Genomic DNA, 26527 nt, shown 5'->3' with positions numbered 1-26527 from the left:
TTGGCCGTTTGCAATCCGTATTAAGCACCCGCTGTAATATTTCAATCATTAAACAGTGTGACAAAATGTTATAAAAAAAACATTTAAGTGCCTTTATGAATTTAAAACCGTAATATTTTTATAAAAATTTCAGGGGTGCCAACAATTTTAGCCATGACTGTAAGTATATTACAGAACTTTATAGACGGTTTCAACGGCATCAACATAAACAAACGTTAATGCGCGTGAGCGCTTTTGTGGACCTAACTTAACTTCCGGTAGACTCCAAATAGAATCAATAACAACAGCCCCTCTAGAGTAGATAATTTTTGATAACAAACAAAATGTGTTTTCTGTGTGGATCAGGCGGACTTAATGAAAATGCCAATTCATTATTTGCCAGCAGGAGATGTTTTAAAGCAAAGACATAAAGCGCTAGAAATAGAGGTTTCCCCAGTAACAGCTGTAAACAAAGCAGAGCTACGCTCACACGCTGCTTTATCAGGAATATAACATGCAAGTCTTCTTTCAGAAATACAGCGATATAAAAGCACCCGTGCCTCGTTTTGATATTTAAACATAAATGTAAGGAATTATTATTATTAAACGTGCAGTGTGTTACGTTACGTTACTCATGTTTATTTAACGAAGCCTTTTTGAAAATCGATCAGTTTAAAAATTGTCTCCAAAAATAAATAAATGTATGGGAAACACATCCCGCAGCACAACCACCTGAGCCCAACTTCAGTCTACTCAACACCTTGCCTTTAACTGCGTTTGTAGATGGCACCGCAGCCAGACCGATATACACAACACAGACCGGAAGTTAACTTAGGTCCAGGTGTGTGCGACCGATGAAACCGTCTATTGTAATAATATATAAAGTTGTGTGTAATGTCACGCCAACTGGAGTTTTTTTTGTTGTTGTTGATGTTTTACAGAAGAAAAGTAAAAATTGTTGTCTCTGTTGCTTTGTAACATTAAACTGGAGTTAACTTGTTTTTGTCTCTTTTCACTTTAGATCTGATGCTGCTGAAAGAGGAGAGTGAAGAACTTGATGGAATGAAAGAAAAAGATCAGTGTAAAAAAAATCATGATAATGTAACTGAAGAAATATCTGATAAGACTTCCTCACAAAAAAGTAATTTCACCTGCCAACAGTGTGGAAAGGGATTCTCTTCAAAGGCAAGCCTGAAACGCCACATTGAAGCTCACTCTGGAGAGAGGCCTTACACCTGCCAACAGTGTGGAAAGGGTTTCACTTCAAAGGCAAGCCTGAAACGGCACATTGATGCTCACTCTGGAGAGAGGCCTTACGCCTGCCCGCAGTGTGGAAAGTGTTTCAATAAAAAAGCAACCCTACAAGAACACATACGTATACACACTAGAGAAAAGCCTTATACGTGCCCTCAGTGTGGAAACTGTTTCACTCAGCATGGAAACTTTAACAGGCACATGAGAGTTCACACTGGAGAGAAGCCTTACGCCTGCAAACTGTGTGAAAAGAGCTTTACAACAAAACTAAACCTTAAGGATCATATAAACAGTCACACTGGTGAGACGCCATTTACATGTGATCAGTGTGAAAGAAGATTCCGATATAAGATAACCCTTAAAAGGCACATGAAGATTCACTTAAGAAAGAGCAATTTTACATGTCCTCAGTGTGGAATGAGTTTCTCAGACAGCAAAAACCTTACGAATCATGTGATCACTCACACTGGAGAGAAACCACATATGTGCCTTCAATGTGGAAAGACTTGCTCAAACAATACAAATCTTGCTGTTCACATGAGAATTCATACTGGAGAGAAGCCTTTCACCTGCCCTCAGTGTGGAAGGAGCTTCAGATTCATAGGAAACTTTCAGACTCACATGAGAGTTCACACAGGAGAGAGGCCTTACATCTGCCCTCATTGTGGAAAGAGCTTCAGATTTATTGGAAACTTTCATACTCACATGAGAATTCACACAGGAGAGAGGCCTTTCAAGTGTCTTGAGTGTGACGAGAGTTTCTCGTATCAGAGAAACCTGAAAACCCATCTGCTGACTCACTCTGGAAAAGAATTCTAGTGTTTCCTCAGTGGCAAGAGATTTACAAAATAGAGCAATTTTAAAAAATCAGCAGCTCATTCATTCTAGAGGTGGTACTTTTTCAAAGTTCCGGAATTTTCGGGGGCGGGACTTGGGCACCAAACATCCTGATTGGTTGAGTTCACGCAGCATTGTGATTTCAACCACCATTTATACAGATCATTTTCAAAATTTTACTGTTACTGTGTCATGAAATGTCATTTTAAATGTATTTCAGGCGAAAATGTAGTTGTTTAAAACTCAAATCTGCTGTGTATTTATAAAGACAGAACCTATTTAAAAATGTGTTTTGCTGATTTCAGAGACGGTTTTGTATCTTCTGAAATTTTGTCGCTTGCTCTGATGTCTCTTTAGTGGTTAAACATAACAGGTAATCTTTGGTCTGTATTCAATGTATATGTTAAATTCAGTGTTAAAATGAAAATAAAGAGGCAATTGGTATATTTAGTTTTATTGTAATGTATCAATACACATTTCCCTGAACTAAGTACATTTCTGCGCCTATTATGTTTAAATGAATATGAAAGGAGGCAGTAGTATTTGATTAGAGATGTTCCGATACCCTTTTTCTCTTCCCGATACAGATTCCGATACCTGGGCTCAGGGTATCAGCCGATACCGAGTTCTGATCCGATACCTGGGTGTTTATCGGTATATACAGCTATATATACTACTAGCCCTGTGTAAATTGCTAGAATTATTTTATGGTGTGCTTGAGACTTATCCCTTAATAAAACATGAACAAATACATGGTGAACTACTGTATTTGTTACAGTATTTTTATTGTCTGACATGAATTTGACAGTAATATTATTTATTTTCTTAAGCGAAAAATAACTTAAAATGCAGCCAAAAATCTTAACACTGCAAACTAAAAAAAGGTATTTTAGTTTTACAATATAACTGTCACAGGCCAGAGCGGACCACCAATTTAACGGGTCTCGCTCCTCCCTCTAACTTCCACCTCGAGGAGGTCCCACAACTACCCCAATGAATGGACGGACAACCAAGATTAAAATTTAACAATTTTATTTATTTAAAAGTTTGGGGAAAGGGGTAAGGAAACTTTAAAACTATGATGACTCGAACTATTCTTTATCCACACATACGGATTCCAGTCTCAAGAACACTCCTCTTCAGCCCTTCCTCGACAACACTCCACTTCAGCCCTTAATTTCCCGCCGAACTCCACTCCAGGTGAGTTTAAAGCAAGAGCTAGGCAGTTACCGTGCAGGGGTTCTAGCTCTCAGGTAAATACAGTGTTCCATACACAGGTAAGTATTCACAGGGCTGAGCTGTTAGCGTGCAGGGGTTCTAGCTCTCAATGTAAGTACAGTGTTCCATACACAGGTGGGTATTCACAGGGCTGAGCTGTTAGCGTGCAGGGGTTCTAGCTCTCAAGTAAGTACAGTGTCCAATACACAGGTGAGTATTCACAGGGCTGGGCTGTTAATGTGCAGAGGTTCTAGCTCTCAATGCAAGTACAGTGTTTAATACACAGGTGAGTATTCACAGGGCTGGGCTGTTAATGCGCTACTCACCACTGAAGATATTCAGAGGTCTGTATTCCAAGCAGATACGGGTTTAGTCGATGACTGACGGCTGGTGGGCCTTACAGATGAAACTGCAACCAATACTGGGCTTCCCGCCCAGCTTGACAAGGGGGCACACGGGGGAGGATCGGCTGTTGTCCTTCGCTTCCCTCGTCAAATAAACAGCACAGACGACACGCACAAGGCCGGTGGTTGCCGACAGGGCCAAGGACACAACGTCACATGGATAAAAAAAGGATAAGGCTTTGATTTAAAAGCTTACAGGGATTGCTGCGTGGGCAACGACATCCAACCTCCTCCAGAGGCGCCTCCAACACGTCCGAGCTCCAGCTTACTTAAGGTAAAGACTGTGGTTGCCACCAATACACTACTCCTCTCCGTCAGGCCTCTTCCTACGACCAGGGACACAACCACGGACAAACACCACACACCACAAAGGCACTACAATTCTTCTCGTGTGTACACTTCAATATAGCAGCACTCACCACACTCCACACACTCAGTGAAAGAAGATCGGTGGTGTATTCCCGTTTCGGGCTCAGAGTCCTGACAGGGCGGGTCAGATGGACAAAGGCAGGAGGGCAGACCACAGCAGGCAGATATATCGTACACCGGAGTCTCTCCGTCTTTCCCAGCGATCTCCAACGCAAGGCACTACTATCAACACTGAGTAAACACACAAGCACTGAGGATTATCAGATCAACACAAGGGGGGGGGGGATTTTCCACTGCTACGGAGAGATATGCAGTCGGAATCCTTTCTTAAAGGCGGTTAGTCTCCCTCCACATCCGTCATTCACTCTCCACAATGTACAAGAAATGTTCATAAAGTCTTCACCCACCAGTGCACAGTGTTGTCCTCTCCCAACACGAATTCAATGATCTCCTTCACTCAGGGGCCTTCCAAACGTAGGATCGCTCCTTCAACTCAATCCACAATAAGAGGTAAACACAATATACAAAAGGTCGATCACTTAACTTCCTCCGCACTTCCAATATCCATTTTCCTTGGATTCTCCGTTGCAGCCCGTAAATCGCAACATCCACGCCACACCAGCCACTTCCGTCTCCCATGAAACAACAGCAGAACAAAAACCTACTCCTGTTCATAAACCAGCCCCTTTTATATCACTGCATCCTTCCCGATCCTCCAATCGGTATCCAACACGTCCTCTTCCCACACCTGACATGTATTTTGGATAATTTCCCCACCTTGGTCCAACCGGAACAGAACTTATGTTTCACTTAAATTGGTCCGGGCGGAAATATTTCCCACACTACAGTTCCGCCCGGATTAGTCACCCAGTGACAACTGTATAAAAAAAACTGCAACAAATACTTCTAGGAATATAAAAAATGATATATTAATCAGATAATCTCTTTACAACAAAACAAGTAAAAAACAAGCAACCGTCTAGGCATAATTATTATTATTCAATTCATTCAATTCAATTCAAGTTTATTTGTATAGCGCTTTTTACAATACAAATCATTACAAAGCAACTTTACAGAAAATGTTTCTACAGTATTTAGTAGTAGCTTATAAGTGGTGACTGTCAGTTTGTGCATGTATGACAGGATTTGTAGAAAAATTTATACAAGACGTAGTCAGCCAGACGATAAACATTATTAATATTATTAATAATTATTATATGATGCAGTCACACTTGTAGCAATATTTGTTAGTTCTGTTGTTGATTCAGGGTTAGCATCATCTGAGGTCCTCTGAGGGTCAGCATCATCTCTTCTCCGGTGTTCTGGATCCATACTGGAGCTTGTGTAAATCCTAGTTACCACGGGATGTAAATCCCATGGCAAAACATAGAAACAAATAGAGACATCATTAGCATAGCTGCTGATCCAACAAAGTAAAATTAATTAGGTTAACCCAAGCTAAAGAATAAAAATGCAAATTTGATCAGATGCAACTACACTCAAAATTTAAGATAAATTATTTGAATGCTTGGCAAAAAAGATGCGTTTTTAATCTAGATTTAAACAGAGAGAGTGTGTCTGAACCCCGAACATTATCAGGAAGGCTATTCCAGAGTTTGGGAGCAAAATGTGAAAAAGCTCTACTTCCTTAAGTGGACTTTGCTATCCTAGGAACTACCAAAAGTCCAGCGTTTTGTGACCTTAGGGTGAGTGATGGATTGTAACGTGGTAGAAGGCTAGTTAGGTACGCAGGAGCTAAACCATTTAGGGCCTTATAGGTAAGTAAAGATCATTTGTAACTGATACGGCATCAGTAATTAATAGGTAGCCAGTGCAGAGACTGTAAAATTGGGGTAATATGAACCTACATCTGTTATTAATATAGACATATAATTATTACTACATAGAGACATAGCTAAATCTACTGTAAGCTACAACAGTAGCTTAATATATGGTTAGTTTACTCATGTTAAACTGAACATTTATTTTGATGGGTTGCCATGAAGATCTTTGAGTGTCTGTGTTTAGGATATGACAGTTTTCTCAAATTAAATGGTAAATTCTCATGAAGTGACGGTTTATGTGTTCGTGTTCTCACATAGTGAGAAACGCATCTGCGCCCGTCACCCACAGAGATGTAGAATTTGCAGGAGTAATATTTAAATAGTATTTTGCAGTTTAATATTCACAGACACATATATTCGTCTACAGTTTGGAGCCCAGCGCTTAGACTAACACGGAAGCGACTGAACACAGCTGCGGTTACCGAATATACTCTGGAGTCAGTAACTCACTACCAGCGCTACAGAGACGCTGGTATCATCACATTTTTACATTTTCAGCATCGTCTTGGTAGTGAAGTGCCAGTACTTGTGGCATCCCTAGTCGCTGTTTTACTGTCTGGATGGTCCAGTCTGAAATACTGCTAACCTCTGATCTATAATAAAGAAGCGGCTTCACTGTCTGTTGGCAATAATTTGTATCCCCCCCCCCCCCCCATTTATTCTTTAATCCTCCAGAATAAGAATTACAGGTGCTTCTCACGGAATTATAATGTTGTGAAAAAGTCACTACCAATTCACTATCTCAACAAATTAGAATATGGTGACATGCAATAAACTTATCAATTCAAAACACCTGCACCAGGTTTCCTGTGCCTTCAAAATGGTCTCTCAGTTTGGTTCACTAGGCTACATTATTATGAGGAAGACTGCTGATCTTACCAGAAGACAATCATTGACCCCCTTCACAAGGAGCCACAAACATTCATTGCAAAAGAAGCTGGCTGTTCACAGAATGCTGTATCCAAGCATGTTAACAGAAAATTGAGTCGAAGGAAAAAGTGTGGAGAAAAAAAAGAGAGATCTGTGATGATTTGGGGCGCAGTGTCATCTGCTGATGTTAGTCCATTGTGTTTTTTGGAAACCAAAGTAACTGCACCCGTCAACCAATAAATTTTGGATCACTTCATGCTTACTTCTTCTGACCAGCTTTTTGTAGATGCAGATTTCATTTTCCAATGGGATTTGGCACCTGCCTACACTGCCAAAAGCTCCAAAAGTTGGTTAAATGACCATGGTGTTGGTGTGCTTGACTGGCCAGCAAACTCATCAGACCTGAACCCCAGAGAGAATCTATGGGCTTTTGTCAAGAGGAAGATGAGCTGAAGACCACTGTCAAAGAAACCTGGGCTTCCATACCAACTCAGCAGTGCCACAAACTGATCACCTCCATTCCACACCGAATTGAGGCAGTAATTAAAGCTAAAGGAGCCCCTACCAAGTATTGAGTAAATGTATAGTAAACTTTCCAGAAGGCCAAGAATTCACAAAAAAAAAATCTTTTCATTGGTCTTATTAAGTATTCTAATATGTTTAAGATAGTGATTTGTTGGGTTTTTGTTAAATGTGAGCCAAAATCATCACAATGAAAAGAACCAAAGACTTAAACTACTTCAGTCTGTGTGCACTGAATCTAATACACAAGTTTCACAGTTTTGAGTTGAACTACTGAAATAAATGAACTTTTTCACAACATTTTAATTCATTGAGAAGCATCTGAATATTGTTGGTTTGTTTCCAAATTATATAACAAATCTTATATGTATTTTTATTATAGAAATACCTTATAGAAAATATAGATACATAATGTGAGTGGATAATATAAAATACACATTTTAAGGATAATAAATATATTACCTTATATAACACATACATACACACAAAATAATGTATAGCCTGAATGCACTGTAAGCTGCTTTGGATAAAAGCGTCTGCTACATGCAGAATTTAAATGAATATATTACTTTTATAAGTGCTTTATAATTAAATATGTGTATGTATTGTATAGTATATTACGTAACTATATTGTAAAAATTACAATAATATTTAATACTGTACATGATCTGTCATGCCCACTGGAGTCTCATCGTTAGGTGACGCATGTTGATAGCACTGAAGTGAACAAACCCTAGAACATAACCTACTCCAGGGCAGATTATGTTCAGAGAATAACTTGCTATGGCTACTTACATACACTGGACGTTACCTCTGATTTTGGAACCAAAATCTGAGTTTATCCGCTTGCTTACCCTAACCTTGCTTACTCTAGGTATGTGGCTCCAGAAATGCATCCAGGAGTAAGTTCATTAAACTCAGAGTATGTTCCTGGTTAAGACTCAAGACATTCTCAAATTTCTCAAAAATATTCACAAATCTGTCTAAATCTGTGTTAGTGAGCACTTCTCCTTTGCCGAGATAATACATCCGTCACACAGGTGTGGCATATCAACATGATGCTAAGACCGCATGATTATTGCACAGGTGTGCCTTAGGCTGGCCACAATAAAAGGCTACTCTAAAATGTTCAGTTTTACTGTATTCCGGGGGGTCCGGGGGGTCAGTACCTGGTGTGCCTCATGCAGTGGAACTCCTCTCCGTTGATCAGGTTGTTGATTATGGCCTGTGTAATGTTGGTCCACTTCTCTTCAATGGCTGTGCGAAGTTGCTGGATATTGTCAGGAACTGGAACACGCTGTCATATAGGCCGATCCAGAGCACCCCACTGCCACCATGGGCCACTCGATCCCCAACGCTGACATCAGCAAACCGCTCACCCAAACAACATCATAAACGCTGTCTGCCATCTGCCCTGTACAGTGAAAGCCGGGATTCATCCATGAAGAGAACAACTCCAAAATGCCAGACGACAGATGGTTGGATGTACTGCCAAATTCTCTGTAACACCTTTGGATATGGCTTATGGTAGAGAAATTAACATTTAATTGACTGCAGGCTGGCCATTTCAGTTGCAGGATCCTTCTACTATGCAGCCATGATGTTGTAATTGATGCAGTATGTGGTCTGGCATTGACATGTTGGAAAATGCAAGGTCTTCCCTGAAAGAGATGACGTCTGGATGATAGCATATGTTGTTCTAGAACTTGGATATACCTTCCAGCATTGATGGTGCCTTCAAAGATGTGTAAGCTGCCCATGCCACACACAATCATGCAACCCCATACCATCAGAGATGCAGGCTTCTGAACTGAGCGCTAATAACAACTTGGGTTGTCCTTGTCCTCTTTAGTCCGGATGACATGGTGTCCCAGTTTTCCAAAAAGAACTTCAAATTTTGATTCGTCTGACCACAGAACAGTTTTCTACTTTGCCACAGTCCATTTTACATTAGCCTTGGACCAGAGAAAACACCTGTGCTTCTGGATCATGTTTAGAAATGGCCTCTTTTTTGACCTATAGAGTTTTAGCTGGCAACGGTGAATGGCACGGTGGATTGTGTTCCAGATTCTCTGAATCTTTGGATGATGATATGCACTGTAGATGATGATAACTTCAAACTCTTTGCAGTTTTTCTCTGAGAAACTCCTTTCTGATATTGCTCCACTATTTTTCACCGCAGTATTGGGGGAATTGGTGATCCTCTGCCCATCTGGACTTCTGAGAGACACTGCCACTCTGAGAGGCTCTTTTTATACCCAATCATGTTGCCAATTGACCTAATAAGTTGCATATTGGTCCTCCAGCTGTTCTTTATATGGACATGTAACCTTTCCGGCCTGTTATTGCTACTTTTTTGGAATGTGTAGCTCTCATGAATTCCAAAATGAGCCAATATTTGGCATGACATTTCAAAATGTCTCACTTTCAACATTTGATATGTTATCTATATTCTATTGTGAATAAAATATAAGTTTAAGAGATTTGTAAATTATTCCATTCCTATTTACTCACAATTTGTACAGTGCCCCAACTTTTTTGGAATCGGGTTTGTAATTTCCAATAGTTGTTTTTCGGGTCTGGTTGAGCTGGGTATCCTGGCACGTTTTGGCAGCAACTTTTTTGTTTGTTAAAAAAAACTTATAGAGTTTAAGTTGCTGTTAGAGGCCATTGCCTCCACTCTCCACTGCTTTTATCACTTGTGTCATCATCTTTTTATGTGGTGATGCAGTTTTTTTTACCTACTTACTACGGGATTTTGATTTTATTGATGTTGGCCTGGAGGCTTTCTTTCAGCTATGTGGACATACAGGTGTGGTAATTTGGAGCTGGTGGTGACACGGCTTCAACAAACATGGCCTTACCATAGACTGTATAAAAACATGAACATAGTGTTCGTAACATCACCCGTAGAGTTCTGAAGAGCATTTTTGAAGCTTAAAGACTGCAAAGCAGGCGTCACCCCCAGATCATGGAAAATGGACAAAAAGGTGGGAGCTTATAAAAACATTCATCCCCCTCACAGTTGTCATAAAGGGCAAATAAGCTATAAAGATCAAAATATTTTTTTGTAAATGTTTTTTTCATATCTGCCATGTGAGTTGCATTGCACTGTAGTGATTGCCAGCCCTTTAAATGCTGTGTTATTAAATGTGCGCTCTGTGAACAATAAAGCTTTTCTACTGTCAGATTTTATCATTGACAATAATCTGGACTTGTTGCTTCTTATTCTTATTCTTCTTATTCAGCAGATCTACAGCCTGGAGCAAACATCAGTTTCTTAGTTCAAAGTTTCTTAGTGCAAAGTATACTTAATGTATCATTTAATAAGACTAAGTTACTTGATACTTGCACATCTCGCCTGTTTAAAAAAAAAAAGAGTCCTGATGCTCTGGGACTCCAGTAGGTTGGCTGGAGTTAGGTGATGAGAAAGAACCATTTTTGAGTCAGAGAATCTTGATGAATGTAAAGTCAAGGCCGATGGCCTGCCAGGAACTTAGAGTGTCCTCAGAAGCGTTCTAGCTCACATCCTCACTTCTCAGAATCTAACCGTCCCACAGACTGCCTGAGCTATGTGTTGTGGCCCACCGGGGCATGCCCACACCAGCTTTCCACACGGACACAGAGGATTTAGCAGAAGAACTGGGTGGAACTTTGTATGAGCCTTTTAAAGTCTAAGATGGTTCAAGCCTCTCAGGATGGGCCTTTCCAATGAGAAAGCCTGAAATTTCAAGTGGGAGGTTGGAAATACTGGGGAGTTTTACGGCCCTTTGTCTGAAAGCATGGCAGTTTGCAAATGGAACTCAATTAGGTGTTGAGGCAAAATTACTAAAGATTCTTAGAACATGAATATATTGCCTATGTACTAACATATAATATACACTCTTGTTTAGATCATCAGAAAACGAATTCAGAGATACTAAACATGGTAAGATTATATATATATATATATATATATATATATATATATATATATATATATAGGTAAGATTACATGAATGAGTGGTTCTATCATAAGCATGCATAAAACAGTCAAATTCAACAGACAATATACAAGAACAGCAGTAATATACACAATGACCTAAAGGATATGTGTGTTCATTCAAAGAGAGGTTTTCTTATGAACTTATTAGAGAAGAGTCCATTGTGTGTCTTTCCTAAGAGGAAATTGAATGAGTCTTGCTCTAAATATAACAAATAGTTGTGTGTCTGATTGGTCCAAATCATCAATGAATGTTATCAGGAAAGGCCTGTCTGCATTTAAATCACTATGGTACACCTATAATAAATGTTTATATTCGGACTATTTAGACTGGTTTGGGTAGGTACTGCTGCGGAGTAGCCCAATGCCTGTTTGAATCGCCTTAAACACAAACAGAGAAGTAGACGCATGCAGTTCTGTTTATTAACCCCATACAGCCCCAAAAATACGGTCTGCAGCTTTAACAGTAATTTACTTTTAAAAGCCCCAATTGCTGAAGGGTTTGCACAACATTTTTGTACAAGTTCAAGTTTCAGTGTTCAAAATACCTGTAGTAGCACAGCAGTGCATACCTGTTTATGTTTTAATAAGGTGGACTAGATTAGACTGTAATACAAATAATTGAGTTTGCCAGGTGCATACTGTCAGTCCTGTGTCTTGTGTTTTCCTCCCCCATGTGCTCCATTTACTAGTTTCTCCCTCGTGCCTGATTATGTTAATTAGTCCCAGATGTGTCTTGTTATTCCCTTAATTGGTCCCATAATTTAAGCCCTGTGTGCTTCAATGTCCAGTGTCCGGTATTGTTTGTCTATCCCCTCTGTTACATGTGCGTGCTTTGTTTTGGTTAATAAACACCTTTTCTTCACGGAATCCCTCTGTTTCCTCGCTCCTTCAAAGTAGCAGCAGCACTGTGAAAGAATTCCTGATCTATAAAGAGAAGGATGACAGCAGCTGAGGACAGGCTTTGGCGTTTGCAACCGGGCGGTCGAAGGTTGGAGCGATATGTGGAAAATTCCTCGAGCTTGCTAACTGGGTGAGCTGGCACGATGCTGCTCTAGGTGCGTGTTTCCAGCTGGGGTTGATGATGAGACTATCCACTGCGATCTCCCCCCTTGATCGAGCTGATTAACCTTGTTCTCTATTTAAATGGTTTCCGAATTAGAGGTAGAGCTAGTAATGGACCTTCCTCATCCAGCCCCTTCTGAAAACCACCGGGCCTCGACAGCTCACCCCACGCCAGGATCCTCCACATGCCCGGCCAATGGCTTCGACCACCCAGATCCTCCCAGCATCATCCCAGTACTCAGACTAGAGAAAGTGGCCGTTCCTCAGTGAAGCCTGTCGGTCACGCTGAAGTCAAGACCGCCAGCCACTCAGCAGTCAAGCCCACTGGCCGCTGCACTCTCAAGCCAACTGACTGCTCTGAAGTCAAGCCTGCTGGCCGTTACTAGGACAAGCCGACTGGCCAGTTCACTCCCAAGCCCTCAGCTGACAGCAGTCTGATACTCGACCCCAAACCAAGGGAGGAACCTAAGGGCGACTGTTGGCTCGAGCCTATGAGTCCGCTCTAGTGTCGGCTCCAGCCCCTGAGGCCACTCCAAGTGTTGGCTGCAGTTCCCACATCTAGCCCAACGAGGGCTCCAATCACCAAGTTAAGCCCAGGGAGGGCCACTGCACCTGCAGCATGTCAATGGATGGCCTTCGAAGCCAAATATTGGCCAGGTCGAACTGCCTGCTCCGCCATGGCTCCCTGGTCTGCCGGATCTGCCATGGCACCATGAGCTGCCTGATCCGCCATGGGTCCCATGTAAAACTGCTGTTGTCACTCCCGTTTAAAAAAAAAAAAACTCTGATGTGAACATTCTTTGATTTTCACCTGATCTTAAATCTTCCATTCCTGCCTAAAATCTCATAGGTTGTGGTTGCGGCCCAACTTAATTAACACTTAATTGAAAAAAAAAAAAAAGAGACTAGCTGGTTAAGGTCCTATCTTACTGAACTCTGTCATCTGTGTGTCTTCTAAAAGCATTCTGGTTTAGGATTGCTTTTACTTTATCATTCATTTTATTTTTGCATTGTATATTTATTGTGTTTAAAGTGTATTATTATTATTATCATCATTAAGAAATCATAAAATTTCTGTCCTCTAGCATGTGACCAAAGGAGCACTGAATTCTGTTGTTTTATTTGCTCAAGTGAAACCGAAAATAAACAGAGCTCTGCAGAAAAAAGCCCACATTACAGGAAAAGATATCATGGGTGGGAGGGTGTGTGTGTATTAGAGAGGGAGAGAGAGAGAGCGAGAGAGAGAATGATTAACTCAATACTAACTTACTTTATCTTTTCATTTATTTAGATTTTATTCATTATTATGTATGTTGTTGTTATAAATGTTAATGCTTTGGGAACATTGTGTTACAAAGTCATGCTAATAAAGCCTATTGAATTGAGAGAGAGAGAGAGATTGTTTCTTTTGAATATATTGTGATAATATAATGTGATGTACATTAGCCTACTCCACTCCATTCTTTGTGCTTTTGTTGCGGTTGTTTCCAATTCTGTGACACTTAAACGGTTAATATATAGATCTTGGCCATGTTGAAATCATAAAGAAAATGAATGCTGCCCAAGATTTGCAGCACATCTGTTATGGTCCCTATATTCATTAAATCCTAAGAAAAGTTAATATGGTATATAATACCACATGGTGATTCATCTGAGTATGTGTCAAGCACACAAACCTTTCTGTATAAGATTCAGTCATATTGGGTTATTTAATTTAGACTGACTCCAGGCTTACATGCCTTTGCCATTCAGTTTTGAATTTCAAAATATTTAAAAAATAAAATAAATAATATTAATAAAAACCCTATTGTGGTTGTATTCATGTGTCTTCGTTTCCTTTGCAATACATCAAAGTTGACTCTCATGCTGTATCTATCCAGCGACCAATCAGTGCTCCGCAGGTCATTGGTGCCGCCCACTGAACTGATGCAGAGATGAAAGCTGTACAGCAGTCTTTGCTAACGGTGTGTGCGGGACAATAAAGTAAGTAGCAATCTACTATTCTCTACTAGGTTTATGAATGTTTAACTGCTCAGTGTGTCCAAGTTAAGTGTTAAGTGTGTATATTTACATACTGGATTTACATATATCTCTGTTATGTTTAGATGACATAATCTTCTGTATTTATTCGTTATATGGTTTATCAAATATACATTTCTAAGAGTCAAAGTACTTATCTGGCACATGCGTGCTAATAGACAGAGCAGCTTCATCTCTGTCCAGTTTTCTATTGTATTAATCATTGCATATGTATTATACAGTATATTCATTGTGGGATTGTATTTGTTGTGGTAACTGTAATTTGTTATACTTGTATATTATTTGTATATCTTTATTTTATAAACAAACCACACACAGACATGCGTAGCAGAATTTCTTCAGTATACTGAGTTGCGGTGACAATAAATGGGTTATTCCCGCCTATTTGATGCTTCATAGCGTGTGTGTTATCAAACATTTAATTCACATAAAAGAAAGAAGAGCTAGCAGTAGCAACTCATTTTGACATTTTCCTTTATTGTTTATTGTTCTAAACTTGTCTTTACAGGCACAGCGGTCACACTGGTAAATTCCAGAAATATTTTGCCTCTTCTGTTATTGAGCAAGAGTGAAACTTGGAACGTTTGATTAGCTCAGCTTGTTGCGCAAGGGTTAAATGTAATATTGAAAAAAAAACCAGCTGTCTTGTTCTTGTTTCCTCAATCTGCATACACTGTTTAAACACATTAACTTTCACCAGGCTTGGAGCTGGTGCAGCTAGTCCTCAAAAGGATATTTCTTCAGCGTATAAAACATTTCAGAAAAAATAAATATTAATCCTGCAAGGAAAAGGAACGCTGTGATTTGTTTTTATGACCACATTTGTGTATGAGTGTGTAAGAGACATCTGCACATGCTCAGACCTGAGAGACCTTGCCTTCAAACCACATCCTGATTCACACAAGATACAAGATCAGCTGTAAGATCTGAGGATTTTACCAAATCAGCTCACCTGTTCAAACAGATCACTTCAAACTCCTAGACAAGCCATGGATTTTGAGAACAGCAAAGAAGGATGTAAAAACTGCCAAAAGAATTGTAATAACAAATGCCAATGTCATCGTCATACAATAACCCAAAGTCCTAAACCTAAGCAAAGGACTGAGGAGAAGACGTCTGAAGGGCCTTCAAAAGAGTGCGGCTTCTGTGATTGCGGCCTCTGTTATTTTGTCCCCTTTGACTGTGGCTCCTGTGATTGTGGCCCCGATGATGGTGGCTCTGGTGGTGCTGGTGATGGTAGCTCATGTGATTGTGGACCCTGTGATTGCGACCCCTGTGATTGCGGCCCCTGCGATTGCGTTTCCTGTGATTGTGGCTCCTGTGATTGTGGCTCCTGTATTATTCAGTGAATATTTGCAGGATGTTTGTCAGATGGGTGAGAACCATTTGTCTCTTTAATAACTAATTATAAAAATATGGACATTTTACAATTTGTATCTAATTGTGGCCGTCAAATGTGCTCTGAACATTGTAATCTTAATATTAAGATCCTTATCCATTTTTATGATTGTTTTGATTTTTTTTACCTTGTTAAAAAAAGAAACTTCACTTTTTTAACCCCGTTTTTTTGTTGGAAGGTATAGCAAATGTCAGCTCCAGTGAAGAACATCATCAACACAAAGACAACAGCACTATGATCTACAATAAACATCAGGACATCTGTAGTGCCATCGTGGATGTTAAACATCATAAAGACAATATTATCTATACATATAAATACAGTTCCAACCAAAATATCAAAGTCAATTAAATAGCAAATCAGTTAAGTGCTTAATGTTTTTTCTGTATTTATTAATAATATTCCTAAATAGGTTAACTATATCCTCAAATATGAGTAATAGGTATTACATCTTACTTATTCTTTAAAAGTCTTACAATGCAATTTGCCTTATACATTTACAGAAAAACCAGAGTACAGGCAGTTTTAGTTTAAAGCTAAAAAGATTATAATCGCTAATTATAAATTATAAAATTATAAGAGCCTATTTGAAAAATACTGTTCGCTGATGCTAACTGGCAAGTTAACTAGCTACCTGATGCTAACTTGAGGTAATTTTAAATAACTACGATGATTGCCCAGACTATTTGAGAAAAAAAATATGATGTCATTCTAAATATATTTATATGTTTCTTAAATAACATGTTCTATGGACCTAGTGTTTTCATAACTTATATAACTGTGATTTTCTACAAAACAAACTTTAAAACACTTTTTTGTGTCTATTACTCCTGAAAATTAGTTCATTTACTGTGAAATGTATTGTCTCTCAAGGTACTTCACCAGTGTAAGCTTTGTCGTGAATACTTCTACGTCCCTCTTGTCAATGCAGTTACATAGTGACAATAAAATGTATCTTGACTTGATTTTGTATTTATTTTTGGAGAGAAACGTTTTACCCCACTTTACACTTTAGAAAAATCCAGGCTGCTTCAACTAATTATTATTTAGTAACTAGTTGCACAGAAACTTTACGTTCTGTCAATTTCTGTCTTCAAAGTGTTATCTGAATTTTAATTTTTTAGTTGGCTCAACCTTTACTGAACTAGCTTTATAGTTCATTCAGCTAAATATTTTAATTGGCCAAACATTTAAATGTCAATAAACAAGTAACCATTTACTCCATGCAATTTAAATGTAACCTTGATTGAGATTTATTATTTAGGCGTCATAATTTGCTATGAAACTATGATTTCATTTTATAGGTTTTAATAGTTTAAGAAAAATATTGAAAATTATTTACTGTTGTCTGCCTATAAGTAAAAATACACACATTACAACAAATAATAGCCTTTATTTAATAATAATCTGCATTTATAAAAATTTTCACTCAGACTTAATTTTCACACTTTATACAGGCTTGAAAAAAAAAAAGTCTCCAGCATCTTAGATGGCCTGAGGGTCAATAAATTAACAGCAAATTTTCATTATAGGGTGAACATCTTTGGTTACTTATGCAACCCATGTTCCCTAAAGGAGGGAATGGAGACGTTACGAATGGGATCTCGCCCAAGAGCCCAATCACCTTCGAGTGGTACAAATCAAGCCAGTGTTACACAAAGTATCTTGGTCTGCGGAATTTGCATCCCGAGCTCCGCCCCACAGAGCGGTTATATGAGGAGCAGCGCGAGCAACTTGTATTCAAGTATTTGCTGAGGAGCTGAGCCAGTGACCCGGCCGTTCAGCGGAACAGCAATGTGGCAAGGGGACGTAACGTCTCCGTTCCCTCCTTCAGTCGGTCACGTTCGACGTTATGAATGGAGTCCCTTACAAAACGCCACATGGCTGTCTTCCAGCGACCCGTGTGAGTGATAGCACCCTGTCGTGAGGCCAGCACGAGTGAGGGCCTATAGCTTACACAGAATACACTGGGTAGCTTATTCCAGCTGGACGTATGCTAGCAGGCTGCAGGCATCCACCAGGGTGGTGATATATAAGAACTCTGAGGTACCCAGCCCGCAGGGTGGAAGTTTAAAAGTAAAAGCTGGACTTTAGCTGGAGGGACCGGTTCTATCATGCCCTTTGCCAGTAGGGTCGTGACCTCCGCGCGCATGATAGGGGCATCTTTGCCCACCATTGTTGCGCGGACACCCCGAAACCTGGGGGAACGCCGGGTGAACTGAATCGCGTACCCGAGCCTGAGCGTCCGGATGAGCCAGCGGGAAGGCCTGGGGCGCTCTAGCCAGGCTCCCAGAAACCAAACCAGCGGGATCGGTGGGGCACCGTGAGTAAAGCAGAGTTTTTTTTAAAAGGTGTGGTTCCCTTTTAGGCAAGTTGTAAATGGAATTTTATATAATGATGAGTGTAATTGGAAATCCAATGTAATACATTTATTTATATATATATATATATATATATATATATATATATATATATATATATATATATATATATACACACATACATATATACAGGAGAGCACGGAGCACTACCAAGACAGGACGCCGAGCACCGAACACCCAAACCACCTCACAGCACCGGCAGTTCTCACACGGATTCTTTAATAAATGCACCCTTCGGGGAATTTACCCTCCTTTACGTGTTGTGTCCTACTTCACCCCGCCACAATGGTGGAAAATGCGTGCAACTTAGTGAAGTGGACACCGATGACACTACCCCTCACCACGTGCAACGAGTCAATTGGTTTGGATTTCTTTGTTCGTTTGTTTTTTCCACTCACAGTCTCTACCTGACAAATTTTCTCTGGTTCCCCAGGTGGCGCACCTCCCCCGACGACGGAAGAGCTGCTAAAACATGTCACCGTGGTGAGCATCCGCCAGCAACAAATCATGGAATACATGGGCGCCCGGCAGGGGGAATCCGAGCGAGAGTTGGCCATGCTCCCCCTGACCGGAGCCCCGTGCACTCCGCTACCAGACCCCGTGTCCAAGCAACCCAGCTGCTGCCCAGGATGACTGCCCATGATGACGTGACCCTTCGAGGGGATTGGGATGGATTTGGTCGGGCCGCTGCCAAAGTCCGCCTGGGGGCACGAACACATCCTGGTAGTTGTGGACTATGCCACCCGTTACCCTGAGGTTATCCCCCTCCGGAAGGCGACAACCAAGGCTATAGCCCAGGAGCTCTTCCTCCTTTTCAGCCGGGTCGGCATCCCGTCACAGATCCTGACTGACCACGGTACCCCCTTCATGTCCCGGATGATGGCAGATGTCTGCAAGCTACTGAAGGTACAACAGCTCCGCACCACGGTGTACCACCCCCAGACCGACGGGCTCGTCGAGTGTTTTAATCAAACCTTGAAGAAGATGCTGCACTGAGGGGCAGCCGAAGACAAAAGGGACTGGGACCAGATGCTCCCCTACGTGCTCTTCGGCATTCGGGAAATCCCTCAGGCCTCCACGGGCTTCACCCCCTTCGAACTGCTCTTCGGCCGACAGCCCCACAGACTGCTCGACGTGGCCCGAGAGGCCTGGGAACAACAACCAGCGGTACACCGAACCACCATCGAGCATGTGCGTGAACTGAGGGAACGGATTGATAGAGTGATGCCCGTCGTCCGGGAACATATGGTGTGAGCACAACAAGTGCAGCAACGCAGTAAATCGGGCGGCCCAACCACGGGAGTTCCAGCGGGGAGACCACGTCCTGGTCCTTGTGCCCACAGCTGCATGCAAGTTCCTAGATACCTGACAAGGCCCTTATACAGTCACAGAAAAAGTTGTCCTCGTTATGTACCATGTGTGGCAGCCCGGTAGGAGAAGATAGGCTCAGCTGTATCACATTAATCTGCTGAAGAGCTGGTCAGTCAGTTTCTGGATGTGTTCTCTCCCCAGCCTGGGTGGACCCACGTACTGGAGCACGATGTCCGCACACCACTGGGAACCATCGTCCGGCAGCGGCCCTGCCGTGTCTCGGAGGCTCTGTGACACGCCATCGAGGAGGAGGTACAGGAGATGCTGAGGTTAGGGATGAACGAACCATCGCACAGCCCATGGTCCAGCCCCATCGTCATGGTCCCGAAACCCGACAACACCCTCCGCTTCTGTAACGACTTCCGCCGCCTGAACGAGGTCTCCGAGTTTGATTGCTATCCGATGCCCCGCGTCGATGAGCTGCTGGACCGGTTGGTAAGGGTTGGTTGGTTCATATCAACTCTCGACCTTACCAAGGGCTACTGGGAAGTCCCACTGACGGAACAGGCTAAACCTAAGACGGCCTTCTCCACCCCAAGCGGCCACTGGCAGTACCGGGTCCTTCCCTTCGGCCACGGGGCCCCAGCCACCTATATATATATACATTCATTGTGGAAGTTACTCTAATTATATTTGTTTTGATTACAGTTAATTGTTATACTTGAATATTATTTGTATATCTTTATTTGGTAGAGACACCACACACACATATGCGTAGCAGAATTTCTTCATGACATTTTCCTTTAGTGTTGTTCTATGATTAGACTTGTATTTACAGGCACAACAGTCACACTGGTGAATTTCACAAATCTTTTGCCTCTTTTGTTATTATTATTGAGAACTGGTGCAACTTGTCCTAAAAAAAAGCATATTTCGTAAGCTTCTAAAACATTTCAGAGAAAAAAAAATTAATACTGCAAGAAAAAGTAATGCTGTGAATTGTTTTTTTAAGCTTTTAGCCAGTACCCCCATTCCCATGTGTTCCATGGGACACACAGCTGAAAGTGCTCTACCTAACTTATAATTGTAACAGTTACCTACTTCAGTGTGTTACAAACATAATTTTGGTGTCTTTGGAAAAAATACCCTTTAGGTTTTACTTTTTATCAACCAGATTTGATAATGCTCAAAAATATTACAAGTTTTAGACACATACATAAAATACATGAAATGAGTCCTAGAGCATCCTAGAAAAGTAATGGTTTGAAAGTCACGTCTCATGAGTTTCTTTTTCAAATCTGAAGAAGATATCATGATAAATGAGACTCCTGCAAATATTTTTATGAGACTATGTCAAATCAACGTAAAACACACTTTAACATATATAAAAACTGTTGAAAAATAAAACAAAGAAAAAGGCGATCGCTATAAGTACCGCCTCCATCAGCTGACAGGTGCGTCAGAGCGCATCACGAGGGAGCAGCAAAATTCAGTGGACCCTTAGCTTTCTAACGGAACCGGGATTTACAGCTGTGGATGTGTTTATGACTCGTTATTACGACGGATCTGGTAATACTGTCTTTATAAGCTTTCCATTGAAAAACAGCGATCTGTCGTCGATGCTTGAGGCTTAAATCTTTTTATAATGATTCATAGTTTGTCAAGATTAAATTTGTCCCGTTTCATTTAATCTATTCGTAAACACTGACACGTGCGAGTTTAGGGGCTTTCAGGACGCCCGCATTCTGGTGCTGGCTAACAGGTTTATCACATTTGTGAATGAGACAAGCCTTCTGCACATGCTCAGACCTGAGAGACCTTGAATGCAAACCACATCCTGATTTGCTCAAGATACAAGATCTGCTGTAATATTTGAGGATTTTACCAAATCAGCTCACCTGTTCAAATAGATCACTTCAAACTCCTAGACAAACCATGGATTTTGAGAACAGCAAAGAAGGATGTAAAAACTGCAAAAGAATCGCAAACAAAAGAAGCATCCCAAACTAAGCAAGCCAAAGGCAGAAGTGAAGAAGAAACCTCAATCTCCATCCACATGAAAATGCAAACGCATGCTATGAAGCACAGTCAAGAGCATGTCAAACCAACAGGTGGCTATATAAGCTCAACCATAAAGCCATGATGGCCAATCAGAAGCCTGAAAAAGTAGGTGGAAGTAACAGTAGGGTCCAATAAAATACAATTTTCTCCAAATTCTATTTTTTCCGTTTTATTTTTTCTTGACTCTTTTTAACGGTAAAATTGAAATTGTATTAATCAAAAAGCATGTTTAATTAATTAAAATAATGAAACTTTTACATTTTCACAACAATTTATTCAATCTTTATAAAAAGTTACATGTTTAGTGCCCTATGAAATGTTAATTTTTTCCTTTCTCATATGTTTTATTGTTACTTAATTCTGTGTTAAGTAACTTATGGGGTGCTGGCACTGGAGGGTCAAGCACAGCAAAGCACTTTGGGGATGGCATGCTTGACTGAGGAACTGTCGGCGGGCTTGCCACATAAATGACTGGCTGATTTGATTTGGGAACAGCCGGCAGACTCGACACGGGAACGACAGGCTGATTTGACTGGTGAATGGCCGGCAGATGGGTCCTTTATCAGAGGCTTTTCAGACACCGGATGACTGCCTCCTTCCAGCCGAGGACCATGGTTCGTTCCTCTATTTCATCTGGGAGGTATGAACGGGAAAACCAAAACACTTTAACAAATGAAAAAAAAATGGAAGGAAAACGTGCAGCTTACTTTCAGTTTGTGCCGGCTGTTCTTTCAGGATACACAGGAGCAAGGAAATAGGAGAAGCAGGAGTATTACCATCAAACAGTCTTAAATCACAGACGTGGAATCACATGGAGAGGAGGGAAATTACATATATAACAGCCGACAAAGAAGCTCTCATCTCTGAACACTATTTATACACAGGATATGATGGGAAGACGAAGAACACCTGGAACTAGTGTTCCAAAGTCTTTCTGCTGGGAGACGTTGGGCTTTACATTCTGCAGGAGGGAATCTGCAGTTTGGAAAAAACAAAACAGAAAGATTACTTAGAATGGCTTACATATAGTTATCTCTACTTGTTAATCCGGGGTAGGATGGCACAGAAAAAGTGGTAACACTTTAGAACAAGGAACACATTCACTATTAACTACTAAATTTGCATAATATGCATGCTAATAAGCAATTAGTTAAGGGATCCTACAATAAACTGTTGCCGAAAAAGTTATACCTCGGATTTAATCCTTAAGATTAATTCTAGACACAGGTAACATTTTAAAGACAAAAAAATAATTAAAATTTTGCAAATTGTCATGCTATCATTAAATAGTTGGCAACTTACCATCAAAAGAAAAATGCCACAGCTTGACCCATCTGTTTGGACTGTAACATGAATCAATTCCATCATCTAATGGTCCACATACATCAGTACTTGACATACAAAACACTATAATGTTGAGAGTCAACAAATAATAATAATAAAAAAATCTTAACATTACAAAATAAGCAATACAAATGGGTAAAAGTTAACCAAAAATAAGTTCAGTAGCACCAATAAAACCAACAAGATTAAAGAAACTCCAATGCATAATCTATTCATGCCGCACTGCATGCTGGGTACCTTCAAGTCAAGTCAAGTCACCTTTATTTATATGGTGCTTTAAACAAAATACATTGCGTCAAAGCAACTGAACAACATTCTTTAGGAAAACAGTGTGCAATCAAGTCAACAATATCGCTGTAGATGAAGTGACCCCAACTAAGCAAGCCAGAGGCGACAGCGGCAAGGAACCAAAACTCCATCGGTGACCGAAGTGAGAAAAAAACCTTGGGAGAAACCAGGCTCAGTTGGGGGGTCAGTTCTCCTCTGACCAGATGAAACCAGCAGTTTAATTCCAGGCTGCAGCAAAGTCAGATTGTGCGAAAGAATCATCTATTTCCTGTGGTCTTGTCCCGGTGGTCGTATCTGGGGCTTTAGTTGTCCTGGTCTCCGCTGTCTTACAGGGCTATAGAGGTCCTTTCTAGGTGCTGATCCACCGTCTGGTCTGGATACGTACTGGATCCGGGTGACTGCAGTGACCCTCTGATCTGGACACAGACTGGATCTGGTGGCTATGGTGACCTCGGAATAAGAGAGAAACAGACAAATATTAGCGTAGATGCCATTCTTCTAATGATGTAGCAACTACATTGGGTGTTATGCAAAGTGTTCCCGGTTATGGTTTACCTAATTAATGCAACTTAAAAATCCCAAACGGATTTGAATATTAGAAGCATATTAGTATGTTATGTGTAAACCAGGTTAAAGAGATGGGTCTTTAATCTAGATTGAAACTGCAAGAGTTTGTCTGCCTCCCGAACAATGTTAGGTAGGTTATTCAGGTTATTATTAAACCATTCAGGTTTAAAAATATATATAATTATTTAATGTATTGTTTTTATACTAGGGTAGGTGTTACATCCTTAGGGACGTTTAGTGTTTCTGTGTGTTTTGTTTTTCTCTTTTCTGTGTTTTTTTGCATCCCTCTTACTGTCACTAACAGGATGTTACTGATTTGCTGTTTTACCTGTCAATAATCTATGATGAGTTGATTGGCTGTGCCCTGTGAGGGCATGATCCTCATCATCCAGATGCTTGACACCTGGGGAAACGCTATTCAAGGGAGACGCTGCTATTGCAAGGGAGAGACTTTTCGCCTTGTGATGTGGCCTGTTTTGCTTTGTTTGATTTATTTTTGTTAAGCAACTTTGTTATGTGAATATTGCCTGTTGTGACTGCCCTAATAACACCTTATGTGTGAGCTTTGAAAGTTTTAAACCGCTCTTTTAAGTTGGGAGGAGAGGGGCTTAGATAAGCATGTCACATGACATACATTTACACATGGAATTTTGTCTATGCACACTAGTTTAGGGATTTGTTCCACCCTCTGTATTTTTGGTTTGGTTAGTTAGAGCAGCTTAGTTTTTATTTTCTTTGATCTCTTAATTTTAGTTTAGGAGTAGATGGAAATGGTTTCGATAGTTTAATTTTTGATTTTGTTATTTTATTTTGTGTGGCACAATCCAGGTTTCCCTTTTGTTCTCCTCAGTTCCTAAAAAAAATATTTGTGTAAATATTATTTTTCTTTATTCCTATGTAAAATAGTTGTTTAACATTTATTAAATTAACTTTATGTGAATATTTCGTGTCTCTCGTTTTTCTAATTTCATTCAGTGATAGTGTTGACAGGTGCCTGGACTGGTTTAATGTTCCCCTTCTCAATCCCTAGATTGTTAACAGCCGAAGAAGGGTCGTAACAGTAGGCATAAACAATAAAGTAGGTTCTACACTATCAAGTCAGCCCCTGAATATTGAATCAGTTTATAATAACTTGAAATAACCAGTTAATAGTCATTAATATTCAGTAAGAATACAATTGTCTAGATTGGCAATATGCAGGTAAAAATACGTTTTTTAAACATTACTTTAAAACTACATTTAAGCAGTAAAAGTACATTTAAATTTAAATGTAGAAGTTTCATTCATGAATATAACATGGAAAATGAGACATGGTTAACAGTATGTCTCTTGGTTGAAAACAAGAACACTTCTAACATAAAAATGACATTAAATTATCACAAGGGATTTCCAGTAGATGGCAGCAAAGGACCAATCATTAGCTTATTTGCTATATCCACTCCCTTTTATAATTGTTTTAGTGTGTTTTAGATTTTTTTTGGACTTAAGCATAGCAAGAGTATGAAATGTCATTAAATCTCATGATATTTAGATTAACTTTTAGATGTATTTACATGTACTTCCGGATGATGGCAACGCGTTCACAAGCAGTGGCTTCTCTCTGTCCCGTCATGGTGTTTTTTTGTTTTGTGAGTTTTGTATGCCTTGATCACGTCTACTTGTATTTATGCGCACAAACAGCTGTGATTGTTCTGCTCGATGGCAGCAGAAAACTCTGCACACGTCGAAGAGCTGCAGGACCTCAGTCTGCTCTGGAGGCCTTCACCATCACCGATCCCCGCTGCTGCATCTCGCCCACAGCAGAAGCGCCACAAGTGGCTTGAGAGGAAGCAGAATAGGGGTAAGTGCGGAGGTATCCGGGCTAGGCTAATTGCTAACCCACACAAGCCAGCTATCTCCACAATCATACTGGCTAACATACACACTTTGGACAATAAACTGGATTATATCCGATTACTTCACTCAACTCAGAGGACTGTAAGAGACTGTTTTGTTTTTGTTTACAGAAACATGGCTTTGCAACATGGCTGAGCTCCCTCCTCTTCACTCTGCTGACCCATGACTGCACACAGTCACACAACTCCAACCTCTTCATTAAGTTTGCACATGACACGACTGTGGTGGGTCTCATTAGCAGCCGACAAAAGACAAACTACAGGAGCGAGGTGTGCCACCTGGCCGGGTGGTGCAGGGACAACAATCTCTCTCTGAACGTGGAGAAGACGAAGGAGATTGTTGTAGACTTCAGGAAAGCACACACTCTTGCGTTCCTGGGTGTGCAAATCATAGAAGACCTCTCCTGGACTGAAAACACCACAGCACTGGCCAAGAAATCAAATCAGCATCTCTACTTCCTCCGCAAACTGAGGAGAGCCAGAGCCCCACCCCCCATCATGTACACCATCTACAGAGGCACCATCGAGAGCATCCTGATGAGCTGTGTGGTATGGCACCTGCAATGTGTCCTGCCGAAGACCCTTCAACTCATAGTGAGGGCAGCTGAGAAGATCATTGGTGTCTCTCCCCTCTCTCCAGGACATTTATGGAACCCATCTCAACTAGGGATGTCAACGATTAATCGATGATCGATTAATTGTCGATAAGAGATGCAATCGATTAAGGCTATGGATGGTCGGTTAACCGATTCAATGTTGGGCTGCGTGCGGCTCATGCGCACTCAACACGTGCGAGCGGCTGTGAGTGACGGTGACGATATATAAAAGCATCATCATTCATTCACAATGTACAAATTAAGCTTTTAATGTGATTTAAACTTTAAAGTACATTAAAAT

At 40.6% G+C, this 26527-nt stretch overlaps 1 protein-coding gene and 1 long non-coding RNA gene across 5 annotated transcripts in view; both read left to right on the top strand.

The window, feature by feature from the left end:
• Window positions 1–26527, top strand: part of LOC113046766 (gastrula zinc finger protein XlCGF8.2DB-like) — a 110223-nt gene that overhangs the window by 21461 nt on the left and 62235 nt on the right. For 2 of the 4 annotated variants that reach the window (XM_026207723.1, XM_026207724.1), the window contains one exon: window positions 1001–2834. The exons of the other annotated variants lie outside the window; for them this stretch is intronic. In XM_026207723.1, coding sequence (XP_026063508.1) covers window positions 1001–2052 — 1052 coding nt within the window. In that variant the 3' untranslated portion in view covers window positions 2053–2834. Of the gene's footprint in view, window positions 1–1000; window positions 2835–26527 lie in introns of those variants that run through there. 4 annotated transcript variants of the gene reach the window in all.
• LOC113046770 (uncharacterized) lies at window positions 14204–16747 on the top strand. The gene is made up of 3 exons (XR_003276154.1): window positions 14204–14327; window positions 14893–15759; window positions 15962–16747. It is a non-coding gene; the product is annotated as an uncharacterized LOC113046770 (long non-coding RNA).

Source organism: Carassius auratus, chromosome 28 (genome assembly GCF_003368295.1).
Source record: "Carassius auratus strain Wakin chromosome 28, ASM336829v1, whole genome shotgun sequence".
Classification (NCBI taxonomy): Eukaryota; Metazoa; Chordata; class Actinopteri; order Cypriniformes; family Cyprinidae; genus Carassius; species Carassius auratus.
Note: the sequence above shows the minus strand (reverse complement) of the source record. Positions and strands in the feature narration are given on the sequence as shown.